Below are 13,496 nucleotides of genomic sequence, written 5' to 3'. Positions count from 1 at the left end.
GCAAAAACAGAAAAAAAAATCAAATATAGATTTAAGTAGGACTTTACTTCAAAATTTAGTTTTTGATAAATATGAATTACAAAATACATATACATTAAATGTCTCTAAATAGGCAAAAACATAATCTTGACATAAAACAGCAAGCTTCACATTTGTTCAATATGAGGGGACTGATTTCAGCGATCTGTGAACACATTGTCATAATGCACAGTGAATCTAATCATTAGGTATGGTTATGCCTCTGGTCCCTCTGAGGCCTCTGGAGGGGCAGCAGGAGCACCTCCTCCGGGGGCACCACCCATGTCTCCCTGCTTCTTCACTCCGGATACAATGTCATCAATTCTCAGAAGTAATACAGCAGTCTGCAAGAAAAAAGAAGCAACCAATAAAGCGAGGTTTATGTGTGAATAAGAATCCTGAAGGAATGCTGAAATTCTCCATCAAACAGTACAATGATGGAAATGTACAGAAAGATATTCTATTTTACCTCTATAGCAGTTTTATAGGTTTGGACTTTGACTGCAAATGGTTCCCAGATTCCATAATCCTTCATGTCCACCACTTTACCAGTCTCTCCATCCACACCCCAGCTGGTGTTGTTGGCAGTGGCATGCTTAGCCTAGTTGAAAGAAAATCATTAGTTACAATCATTCTACATCGAAATTCATTTCCTACCTTAATCAGTTAAATTCTTTTTTTCAGCAAAGTCTTGAAACAGCAGCTTTTTAATAATCCTTTTAGCAGAAAAATTGCTACAAAAATTCCAGTCTAATAAAGATGTTGACTTACTCTGAGGGCAGTAAGAGTTCTAATTGTGCTGGCTCCACAGTTCTGAATTAGAGTCTTAGGAATGACCTCCAGGGCTCGACTTACGGCTCTGTAGGGCCACTGGTGTACCCCAGTAATACTCTTGGCTTTCTCATTCAAAGCCTGAAAAATTGATTTATAAGTAAATTAAGTCTACCAAGGTCTGATCTTGATTCAGGTATATCTAAACATTTTGATGTTAACCCCCCACCCCCCTCCAAAAAAAAAGAAATGGAGGATGTGCCCCCCAAACATAAAATAGCATTTGCACACTTCTTCTAAGTAGATGATTTAAATATTTATGGGTGCAATTTTAATTTCATACACATAGCAATCTTTAATATTCTTGATTACAGATGAAAAAATCAAATCATAAGCTTCGAGGGAGGTCACTGTGAAACAAATTATTCTCAAAATCATAATGCATTAAAACTGTATTCCAATTTCGAGTAAAATTAATTTTAATATCTGAGATTTCAGAATGAAGAACTATTTTCAGTCCAGTCAGTGAGTGTGCTGAACAGAGTTGAGATAAGATCATGAAACCATTTTTAAGGAAAATTTAAAGGTCTGTAAACCAAAAAGTAATTTCCAAAGTAGTTAAAAGCTGCATTGGAAATAAATATCAGTCCGTGTAGCTCTATACATGCGTCTTACCTGAGACAGTGCCATTTCTGCTGCCCCACCCCCAGGAACAAGGTAAGGTTCCAGCATCACATTCCTACACACATTCATGGCATCCTGTAGGTTCCTCTCCACTTCCATCAGAATATCCTTGCTGGCTCCACGGAGCAGGATTGTACAGGCCTTGGGATTCTTACACTCCACCAAATATGTGAAATACCTTATTAAAAAAACAGAAATTTGTATTTCTGTAATAAAAAAGGCATCCGTGTATTCAAGCAAAAAGCATAAGTTAATTATCTTGAATCAAGTTTAGAAAATATCCATCACCTTTATACACATTTTAAAAATTCTTGTGCTTTTATAATGACCTTTTTTCATTTCATAATGATTGATATACACTAAACTTACTCGTCACCAATCTTTTCAATGTAAAACAGTCCACACTCTGTTCCAACATCTTCTTCTCTGATCTCGTCGGTTCTGTTGACAATGGTTGCTCCACAAGCACTGAAAGCACAAGAAAGTATTCACTTTAATTGACATGGACTTTTTTATTATCCCTAGCTTTTCCATACCTGCTTTGGATTTAAAATTTCTTTCACTGGTCAACTTCCTGCATAATGATATTCATTTAAATTTTTTAACTGAAGGAAAAATGGTACTTCAGCATAAAAATTCATGATCTACCCAGTCTTTTTTAAGCTCAAGTAAATACAATGATATCAAGCTATGGAGACTTGTCTCTACAGACATAGCTTTTAAGTACCGTGCTATCCTATTGTTGTCGGACTTTCGTACTCTTCGGATACAACTAATGCCTGCCTTCACCAGGAAATGCTGGGCCAGATCTGACACGCCCTTCTCTGTAATGACCAAGTCTGGTTTGACGGCGATCACTTCATCACAGATCTTTTTAACGTATTCCTCCTCCATTTGCAAAATCTTACTGAAAAACAAAATTGTATGTCCAGATTCCAGAGCTTAGGAATTTCTACTTTTTTTTTTATATGAAACTATTATTATTCATGAATCTGATCTCAAGTAACAGAAATGTGTACATGAATTTCACAACTTTATTCAGGAATACTGTATACTTACGAGAAGTCTTCTTCTTTTGTAATTTCAATGTTAGTCTGCAAAAAAGAAATCAGTGTTTTGGGTAGAAATTTATATTTTGAGTAAAAGCTATTTACATGTACGTCTATAATGAAGCTCATCCCCCCACCCACCCCAAAAAACATAATTACTATTCATTTATTAAGCAGGGAGGTGGTACAAAAATCCACTATTCTTTAAGTCTACTACTTTCATGAAATTGTTGTTTTTTTTTTCATTTCAAATGTAATTCAATATTTTTGAATTTAAATTAATTAATTAAATTATTTAAAGTAATAGTTGTCCTCTATTTTCCCAAAATGAACAAACAAATTAAACTATTCTTTGAGATAGAATTTTTTACATTCATTGCACTTTAAATGCACACAATAGGAAGTTGGTTATCAGTGCAGCACTTTTAATTACCTGGCTCTCTCCTTTCTTGTACTCTAGGTTACAATCCAACAATAATATTCTAGGGTTTTCTATTCTCCTGCAAAATAATCATCTTTCACTCAACATTTCCAAAATATATGAGTATTTTTTCTATTATACATTTATATCTGTGTAGTCATTATTTACTTTCTTTAAATTCTTTTAATTTTGACAAACCTTTTCATTTTGGGGTGAACAATATCTTTATTAAGCATGACTCCAGTTAGGACTTTGGAATCTTCTATTGTACCACCAGGAATCTGTAAAAAGAAATTTAATTTATTATGATAAGGTGTCAAGTTTCAATCCATGGACATGTTCATTTTAGCATATTCTATAACACAACACCATATGAAAAGAAGGTATTTTTCCATTGAGATTTTAAAAGATTTGAAAGTCCAATGTATTCAAACAGATGTACAGTAGCATGTTCATCCTGCTATCAAAGTCTGATCCGTTTTGTTGTGAAGGATAATGAAAAATAGTTTACTTCATTTAACTATTCTTCTTTAAGGTAAGATAATCTACAACACTTACTTTTTCTACTTTGGCATATCTTTTAATATCAATTTCTCTTCTTCCATTTTCTTCTAAAAGGACAGTAGATGTAGCTTTCAGGGCAATCTCACAAGCCAAATTAGCCCTAAAATAAATACAAAAATACTAAATGAAACACAAAATAGCTAACTTCAAACTTGGCTATCTAGGATTTACCAGTAACATCCACATGTACATGTATGCACAGTAAGACATATCTTTGAAAAGTTATTTGAATATCTACTTCATCAAAATTGTTACAAACCACCTACCATTTGCTAATGAATTTTGTTCCTACACAACTTTTGACGATCTTCATCATCTCATCTCTGTTTGTGATGTCAACTGGAACACTGCAAGAAACAGTAATCAGGTGTTGTTAAGAAACCAATCAATAGCCCAAACTTAAGATGATGCAAATATTATACATGTTTATATGTTGAACACAACTTTGTCATCTTTTGGAAGTAAGCCAACTTAGATTTACTTTTTAAAGTGTCATGAACATTTCATATACATTTTCAAAACAATACAATTTTCAACCTGGTTTTATCTCAATCTGTCAAAAGAATACAAATTTTTACCTGATTTTGTCCCTGAGGATTTCGACCAGATCTTCCAAGGCCTGTCTAAAAGCACTAATGATCACTGTGGGGTGCATATGTTGTTGTAAGAAAGGCTCAGCCACTGACAGCATCTCTCCTCCTACAATAAGTAAGCAGAGGTATTTAAAAATATGAAAGATAAATCTATCATATGAAATGCAATATAAAGATAAGATTGTATCTTCAATTACTGATTCATCAATCAGATTCAACTGTTATTTTTACTGCTTTTTAAAATTTGTTCACCTCAGATTTAAGAAGTTTTTGTTAAAATTTGCTATTAAGTGATACTTATTTTATAAACAGATCTGTATGTATCAACCAAATATTCCTCACAGAGCTGCTTCTTAAATTACTAGCTGAATTACTGTCCTTGAAGAGGGTATCTAGATAATAACGTTTCTTTCTTATATAACTACACACCCAGTATAATGACGGATGTTGTTCCATCTCCCACTTCCTCATCCTGTGTGCGAGCAACCTCGATCATGGATTTGGCAGCTGGATGCTGGACGTTGATCTGAAGAAAAATTTTAAATATTTTGTCATTTATATTATCTTTACTCATTAACTGAATTCTTGCATTTTGGAAGTTAAATATTTGAGATAAGCATACTAACACCTCTTACTAGTATATGGCATCCAATCTTACTTTCCCAGCATACATCACAATATAAAAGGGGGTAGGGTCTAAATCAGAGGGATCTTGGATAAGTTTTAAATACTGTCACATAAATGCAAACATTTAAGGACGTTCGATCCTGAGATTTTGAGCGTATTTTGGTCAGGTCCTTTATTTAAAAAATTCTGCATCATTTTTAAGTTCTAACATTAAATTTGAATTCTACAGTGCAAATTTAACTATATTCAGTGAAAAAACCGCGATTAAATTCCATTCAAGTAGAATTAAGCTAGGGACTATATTTTGTGGCGGAAGGTTTTTTAGACGAAAATGATCAGTTTTTCTATTTTGAACTATAACAGTACTGTTAATTAGGTCTTTCCACCTTTCTGTGGAAAGACCTATTGATTTTCTTCTGTTTATTATTAGGTCTTTCCACCTTTCTGTGGAAAGACTTCTATTTTTTGTTTCGACATTTATTTTTTGTTCATCGTAAAGGTCATTAAAAGTTATATTTGACCCAACGCATATGAACTATGACTTTCCACCTTTCCCATAAACCGTGGAAAGACTACTATTGGTATTGACACCTTCTGTTATAGCCCCTGAAACTTTTTGAATTTTACAAATAATGAAAAATTTTGAAAACAAGAAGTCGTACAGGCATGGTGCCAACTGCATAAGATTCATTGACCTTCGGTCTAAAAGTTTATGCAAATGTCAAAGGTCAAGGTCATTCCAAAAATGAGAAATTAAGCATTTTTTATATCTTTTTTGTCTTTTAACATACACAATCTATATTAGCATCTTTAATATGAGATTTATAGTCCATAAGAATGTACTCCATAAAAGATTACTGCAGTTGACCCTGCGTAAATGAACCTTGACCGCTTTCAAAGTTATTGCCCCTTTCACAAGAAATGCTTGTTATCGCTACTTCTCCAAAACCATAAGCCGTAGAGATATGAAACCTTCACTAAAGTCTCTGACTAATTGAGAGGATTCTTCATCTATTCATTGCGAAAGTATTCGGTGACCCCTTCAATGAGTTATTGCCCCTGAAACTTTTTGAATTTTACAAATAATTAAAATTTTTTAAAACGACAAGTCGTAGAGACATGGGACCAACTGCATAAGATTCATTGACCTTTGATCTTAAAATTCATGTAAAGGTCAAAGGTCAAGGTCATTCCAAAAATGAGAAATTTAGCTCTTTTTATATCTCTTTTGTCTTTTAACATATACATAATGTCTATGCATCTTTTATATGCACTCTTAAAACTGTTTCAAAGATTTCATTCTTGTCCCCTAACATTATTCCCTTTAAAAGTTATTGCCCCTTGTGCTAAAAACCTTGTTATCGCTACTCCTCCGAAACCGTAGATCGTAGAGACACGAAACCTTCACTAATGTCTTAAGGGTCTTTAGGCCTAACTTCACTGTATAAGTGCAAAAGGATCTGATGACCTATTATATGAGTTATTGCCCTTTAACTTCTTTGTACTTACTATTAAACCTTATAACTTGAAAACTATAAGTCGTAGAAGCATGGGGTCAATTGCATTGTAACCCTTGACCTTTGACCTTGAAGATTTTTTCAAGGTCAAAGGTCAAGGTCATTCAATTTTTTTATTTTTATTTTTTCTATCCATTAAGACAATTTTGGTTTCTTTTTCATGGAATTTAATTTCAAGGAGTCAGATATAAAATAAATTTGAAATTCAAAGAAGGTGGAAAGACCTCTTATTGTTCTGTGAACAGTAAGTCTCCTAGTTATTATTATTATTATTATTCTTCTTCCGCTGATTTTTTGTTTCGACATTTATCGAAAAGACTTTTTGTTCATCGTAAAGGTCATTAAAAGTTATGAACAAATTTGACCCAACGCGTATGAACTATGTCCGCTTTCGAAGTTATTGCCCCTTTCGAAAGAAATGCTTGTTATCGCTACTCCTTTGAAACCGTAAACCGTAGAAATATGAAACCTTCACTAAAGTCTTCGACTCATTGAGAGGACTCTGGGATCTATTCATTGCGAAAGTATTCGGTGACTCCTTCAATGAGTTATTGCCCCTGAAACTTTTTCAATTTTACAAATAATTAAAAAATTTTGAAACGAGAAGTGATAGAGACATGGGACCAACTGCATAAGATTCATTGAGCTTTGAGCTTAAAATTCATGTAAAGGTCAAAGGTCAAGGTCATTCCAAAATTGAGAAATTAAGCTCTTTTTATATCTTTTTTGTCTCTTAACATATACAAACTGTCTTAGCATCATTAATATGTACTCTTAAAACTATTTGAAAGATTCAATTCATATTCCGTAAGATTGACCCTATTAAAAGTTATTGCCCCTTTCGCAAGAAATGCTTGTTATCGCTACTCCTTTGAAACCGTAAACCGTAGAAATATGAAACCTTCACTAAAGTCTTCGACTCATTGAGAGGACTCTGGAATCTATTCATTGCGAAAGTATTCGGTGACTCCTTCAATGAGTTATTGCCCCTGAAACTTTTTCAATTTTACAAATAATTAAAAATTTTTGAAACGAGAAGTGATAGAGACATGGGACCAACTGCATAAGATTCATTGAGCTTTGAGCTTAAAATTCATGTAAAGGTCAAAGGTCAAGGTCATTCCAAAATTGAGAAATTAAGCTCTTTTTATATCTTTTTTGTCTCTTAACATATACAAACTGTCTTAGCATCATTAATATGTACTCTTAAAACTATTTGAAAGATTCAATTCATATTCCGTAAGATTGACCCTATTAAAAGTTATTGCCCCTTTCGCAAGAAATGCTTGTTATCGCTACTCCTTCGAAACCGTAAACCGTAGAAATATGAAACCTTCACTAAATTCTTCGACTCATTGAGAGGACTCTGGAATCTATTCATTGCGAAAGTATCCGGTGACTCCTTCAATGAGTTATTGCCCCTGAAACTTTTTGAATTTTACAAATACTTAAAAATTTTCAAAACGAGAAGTGATAGAGACATGGGACCAACTGCATAAGATTCATTGAGCTTTGAGCTTGAAATTCATGTAAAGGTCAAAGGTCAAGGTCATTCCAAAATTGAGAAATTAATTTCTTTTTATATCTTTTTTGTCTCTTAACATATACAAACTGTCTGAGCATCATTAATATGTACTCTTAAAACTATCTTAAAGATTCAATTCGTATTCCGTAACATTGACCCTATTAAAAGTTATCGCCCTTTGTGCGGAAAACCTTGTTATCGCTACTACTGCGAAACCATAAACCGTACAAATATGAAACCTTCACTAAAGTCTTCGACTAATTGAGAGGACTCTGGAATCTATTCATTGCGAAAGTATCCGGTGACTCCTTCAATGAGTTATTGCCCCTGAAACTTTTTGAATTTTACAAATACTTAAAAATTTTCAAAACGAGAAGTGATAGAGACATGGGACCAACTGCATAAGATTCATTGAGCTTTGAGCTTGAAATTCATGTAAAGGTCAAAGGTCAAGGTCATTCCAAAATTGAGAAATTAATTTCTTTTTATATCTTTTTTGTCTCTTAACATATACAAACTGTCTGAGCATCATTAATATGTACTCTTAAAACTATCTTAAAGATTCAATTCGTATTCCGTAACATTGACCCTATTAAAAGTTATCGCCCTTTGTGCGGAAAACCTTGTTATCGCTACTACTGCGAAACCATAAACCGTACAAATATGAAACCTTCACTAAAGTCTTCGACTAATTGAGAGGATTCTGGAATCTATTCATTGCGAAAGTCTTCGGTGACTTCTTCAATGAGTTATTGCCCCTGAAACTTTTTGAATTTTAGAAATAATTAAAAATTTTCAAAACGAGAAGTGATAGTGACATGGGACCAACTGCATAAGATTCATTGACCTTTGAGCATAAAATTCATGTAAAGGTCAAAGGTCAAGGTCATTCCAAAACTGAGAAATTTAGCTCTTTTTATATCTCTTTTGTCTTTCAACATATGCATAATGTCTATGCATCATTAATATGTACTTTTAAAACTGTCTTAGATTTTATTCTCGTCCCTTAAGATTGACCCTATTAAAAATTATTGTCCCTTGTACGAAAAACATTTTTATTGCTATTGCTCCAAAACCGTAAACCGCAAAGACACGAAACCTTCTCTAATGTCTTATGGGAATTTAGGCAAAACTTTTACGTTCAAGTGCAAAAGGATCTGGTGACTCCTTGAATGAGTTACTGCCCTTAAATGCTTTTGTGCTTAATATTAAACCTTATAACTTGAAAACTATAAGTCATAGAGACATGGGGTTAATTACAATGTGACCCTTGACCTTTGACCTTGAATTTGACTTGAAGGTCAAAGGTCAAGGTCACCTAAAAAAAAAAATTTCATTTTCATTTTTTTTTTCTTCTTTTAAGCCATTCCTGGTTTCTTTTTAATGAAATTTAATTTTAAATAGATAAATATTAAATGAAATTGAAATTCAAAAGGTGGAAAGACCTCTTATTGTTCTGTGAACAATAAGTCTCCTAGTTTTGGATTCCTATTTTTCCATCCTGGTTGCACACAAAGCTGTTTTTTGCAGTGAAATGTGTTATGCTGGTTCTGAAATATCTATTAAATTATTTCTTATGAATTCTATCAACAAAGTGTGACAAATATAGTAAATATATTCTGAAAATCTGGGAAAACACTTTTTTAGTAATATCTAAAAACTTACATCATATACCCCCACTTTTGATATTCTTTTCTAAATATTCAAGATAAATTTGACCTATTTGCTTAAAATCAGAAAAAGTTTAAGACTTTAAAATAATTTTCTTGCTTATTAAATTTTCAATGCCAGAAAAATCACTTTTTATTAGTGCAGAAAGGTCAAATAATTGATTGTGCAAAGCAAATTGAAACTTTTCTTAGTCACAATTTTTAAGTGTCTTTTTTTAAAACAAACTTAGAGTTCATTTTGTTTCATGCTTTAATCGGATAAAAATATTGGAGGGAAAACATCAAAAATTTAATTTTTAATTAAGACACAAATTTCAGTGCAAAAAAGGTCATATTGAATGTACTGTAGCGCAAAAAGAAGTGTATTGACCCCCATATTTTGATTTGAATTTTAATTAAGCTATGTTTGTAGAAACTAAAAATATACTTGGCAAAAAAAGTTTAAGACTTTAAATATCAGGATCGAACATCGTTAAATAAACCTACCTCTCTAAGAATAGCATTTCCATCATTTGTCATCACTATTCCTCCCATAGGATCCATAAGCATCTATTTTAAAGTAGAAAAAATAAATTCTTTATGAACTTGACAATAAATTCCATAAAACATGTACATGCATTCCATGTTTTTGGGTTTTTTTGGGGTTAACTTTTAGTAGCAAATTATTTTCAAAACTTGCTTTCATTTAAAATTTTTAAAATAGGAAGCCTTTTTTTCTGAACTGAGGAGTGAAGACTTGTCTAAATCCATCGGTCCTGTCGGCAAGGATAGTAAAAATTTGTCTGGACTGATAATTTTGAAGAAATCGTCCGTCCAGATGACTGCTTGAAAAAAATTGAGCCTAATGCAAATTAAATAAAGGTCGGAATCAGGATGCCAGCTGAAGCTTACTAACACTGAAAAAATGGCCACATATGCGATGTGTTGATGATTGATAGCCAATTAAGTTTGTTATAGCAAAGTCATAAAACGTGTAATTCATATCTTTTATTAAAGACTTTCTATCCAAAGGAAGTAAGTTTGTAAGATTGAAGGCTGTTGAAGTTAATCCATGGCATTTTGGTGATGTTAATCATATTACTCTCTCAGCGTCAAAATAAGGTTTATGTATCTGGTGTGACAAAACTTTGACTGATCCGACAGAACATCTGACTTTGTCAGACCAAATGTCTAACAGTGATTTAAAAATTTTTGACAAGTCTAAGAGTTCCCTTGTATTGCAGTGTTGGAATACAGGGGATCTTGGGGCTGTTATGAAGTACAATTCTTATGTGTTTTACATGAAAACTTACTTGTGGTAATCAAAATATGCCCTGCATAATGGTTTTCAGTGCATTTGAATATTCAAAATAAAAACAAAAATTAAAATTCAACTCAGTTATAAACTTTGTCATATTTGAATAAATTATTTCTCCATTTTGTCTTCCATTTTTGTTATTACAAACACACAACAAGCACAATTTGTACAATTTATCATGAGATTGAAAATACCTGACAACTGAAAGAATGTCAGCTTCATTGATGGCATCATGCATAAATTTTATTTAATTTTCTTAAATATTCAATGAACAAAAGCTTAAAACATACCTTCAACATTGATCTTGGTCCAAGACATGTTCTTATTATGTCTGCAATTGCCTGCAATATAGACCGAATTTTCTCAACTATATTTTAATTTATGAATTTGTACAAATATTGAACAGAAATAAGATTTCTAAAAAGTAATTTTATGCAAATTGAAGCAATCAATATACAATAATCTTCATATTTGTTTAATAAAAAAAAATTCATAGATCTGGAATATTCCACCATGGCGACGACCATGTGAAAACATGTTTTCCTACCTTGCCTGCTGCAATATTCCCTATCTGGACTTTGCGACCAGATTCGCGCTTTGTGTTCTGGTCTGAAGAAAAGAAAAAATATATTTTAACAAATATTTAGATTAGTCATACACAGAAAAAGTAAGCGAGGTAGAAAAAACTTACTCAGAACAATGATTGGACTGGATCCCCCGATCATGCTTTTTGCTATTTACAGGAAGTTTATTAGACGACGCCACCTATGACCAACTGTTTACGTACCTCGAACCCGAGTACAATTACCAACAATATGCCGTTTTTGTAGTAAAAATGTTTGAGATTCATTGAAGTTTTCTGTTTTGACAATGCACCTTTTTGTACGAAATGCAACTAGATAGAAAAAAATATTACACTGATTTTTCATGAATAATTTTTAAAAACATTAACGTTATCCCCCCCAAAAAAAGATGAATGCATGCCGAGAAATCCTGTCCGGTTTTCCACAGCGATGGATTCATTAAAAGTGTAATTGAATCAAATCACCCATATTCCCCAAACGCTGGCAAGACGATTTACGACAGCAGACTTCAGGAGTGGATCCTAGGTTTTCAGCTTTCTTAGTTCAAGAAAAATAAACTTCAGCTAGGCAACCCAAGGACATGGGGTCGTTTTACAAAAGAACTTACGACCAAGACCAAAATATTTATTTAATTGTAATTTTATTTCAAAATTAATGATTGAGTTTATTAAGATGAAAATATCTTTTTACATTACTTTTAAAAAGTTTAAAACTATTTTCCATTCATTGCAAATATGAAAGTAATATGCAGAATAAATTTTTGTCTTAGTTGTAAGTTCTTTCGTAAAACGGGCCCCAGGAGGTAGCTAGTCTTTTCTGCCCTGAGAAAAGTTCCTGGATCTGGATAAGTTCGGCAAAAACCTTTATTGATTTACAAATTACAGAAAATATCCCAGGTACTGCTACCAAAATTTTAAAACTAGATTGGAAGGAAATTGAAAAAAAAATCAAAAGGAAAAAATTTAAGTATGGGACTACAATTGCCTAAGTTCGATTTCTTTGGTCAATTACCGGTACAATACCTTAATACTTTATTCTAAGCACTATAAAAAAAAACAGCACAGGAAAAAAATATAGGGTCCCATGGCGTTTATAGGGCAAAATTGCAGTTTAAAATGTATAGTGTAGCGATCGGCAGTAAATGACACTGCCAAAAAATACCAAGCCCCATTCCTACGATCTCTCCTGATATTTCTGTTTTCTCTGTAATATTCCTATATTCCATCGTTTATCTCAATCATTAATATTTTTACTTCAAAATGAAAATATTTACATAGCCAATCAGGTAACGTCTACCCATTTAGTACTCTTCTCCATCTTAACGCACAAGTTTTCTTGGCATGTGAGGAAAATTTTACCCATCCATCCTCTTTCCCATGATTTATGATGCAATACGTTTTTCATGGAATTAAACATCATAAAGTATGAAACATGACAATATCCTCCAATAATACAAATTTTGCTTTCATTAGGCAAGGGGAAGGGGGCTGCCTCCTTTCTCCTTTCTTGTCCCCCACTTTCGCAAAAGCGAGTGGACATTAAAGCACACTCGTCTCCCTGTCAATTAGTCTGTCCGTCGACCTGTCACTACTTTAACCTTGGTCGTATCTTTTGAATGGAGAGGGTTAGGTCTTTCATATTATACATTTGTATACTTGTGACAAGACTTTTCTAAACACACTATAATTTTTGTCCCCGTGAACCTGACCTTAAAGTTTGACCTTCTTTTTAAAAAGTTAAACAATACTTTAAATTGGTCATAAATTTTGAATGAAAAGAGATAGCATTTGCATATATACATATGTACACTGTATTACCTGTAACAAGTCCTTCCTTAATCCATACACAGTGACTATGATTTTGACCATGCGATCTTGACCTTAAAGTTTGGTCTACTTTTCAAAAATGTTATTTCTTCCTTATAACTTGATCTAGAAGAGATAGGGCTTTCATATTTGTGCATTACTTGTGGCAAGATATTTCCGAGCATGCTATGATTTCTGACCCCTTGACCTTCATGTTTGACCTACCCCCCCCCCCCCCCCCAAAAAAAATCTTGTGATAAACTCTTGAATAGCGTAAGATATGGCGTTCATATCTGACACAATATACTATTAATAATGATATCTCAACCACAAAAACACCAAAAGTGCGAGGAATTTGCATATTCTGAGAA

General features: G+C 32.9%; 1 protein-coding gene across 1 annotated transcript; it reads right to left on the bottom strand.

The window, feature by feature from the left end:
• Positions 1-26: 26 nt before the first annotated feature.
• On the bottom strand, positions 27-11,560 carry LOC134236212 (T-complex protein 1 subunit gamma-like). The gene is made up of 17 exons (XM_062718372.1): positions 11,428-11,560; positions 11,284-11,345; positions 11,027-11,077; positions 9,926-9,988; positions 4,530-4,626; positions 4,086-4,206; positions 3,774-3,854; positions 3,502-3,607; positions 3,142-3,224; positions 2,956-3,022; positions 2,533-2,567; positions 2,201-2,380; positions 1,843-1,941; positions 1,465-1,651; positions 790-930; positions 488-619; positions 27-362 (listed from the first exon to the last, which is right to left on the bottom strand). Exons 1-17 carry the CDS (start codon positions 11,459-11,461, stop codon positions 234-236), a joined length of 1,668 nt encoding a protein of 555 aa, XP_062574356.1. The 5' UTR covers positions 11,462-11,560; the 3' UTR covers positions 27-233.
• Positions 11,561-13,496: the final 1,936 nt, after the last annotated feature.

This window comes from Saccostrea cucullata, unplaced genomic scaffold (genome assembly GCF_032062105.1).
Source record: "Saccostrea cucullata isolate Sc308-1 unplaced genomic scaffold, CSIRO_AGI_Scuc_v1 ctg172, whole genome shotgun sequence".
Lineage (NCBI taxonomy): Eukaryota > Metazoa > Mollusca > Bivalvia > Ostreida > Ostreidae > Saccostrea > Saccostrea cuccullata.
This window is presented reverse-complemented; position numbering and strand designations above follow the sequence as displayed.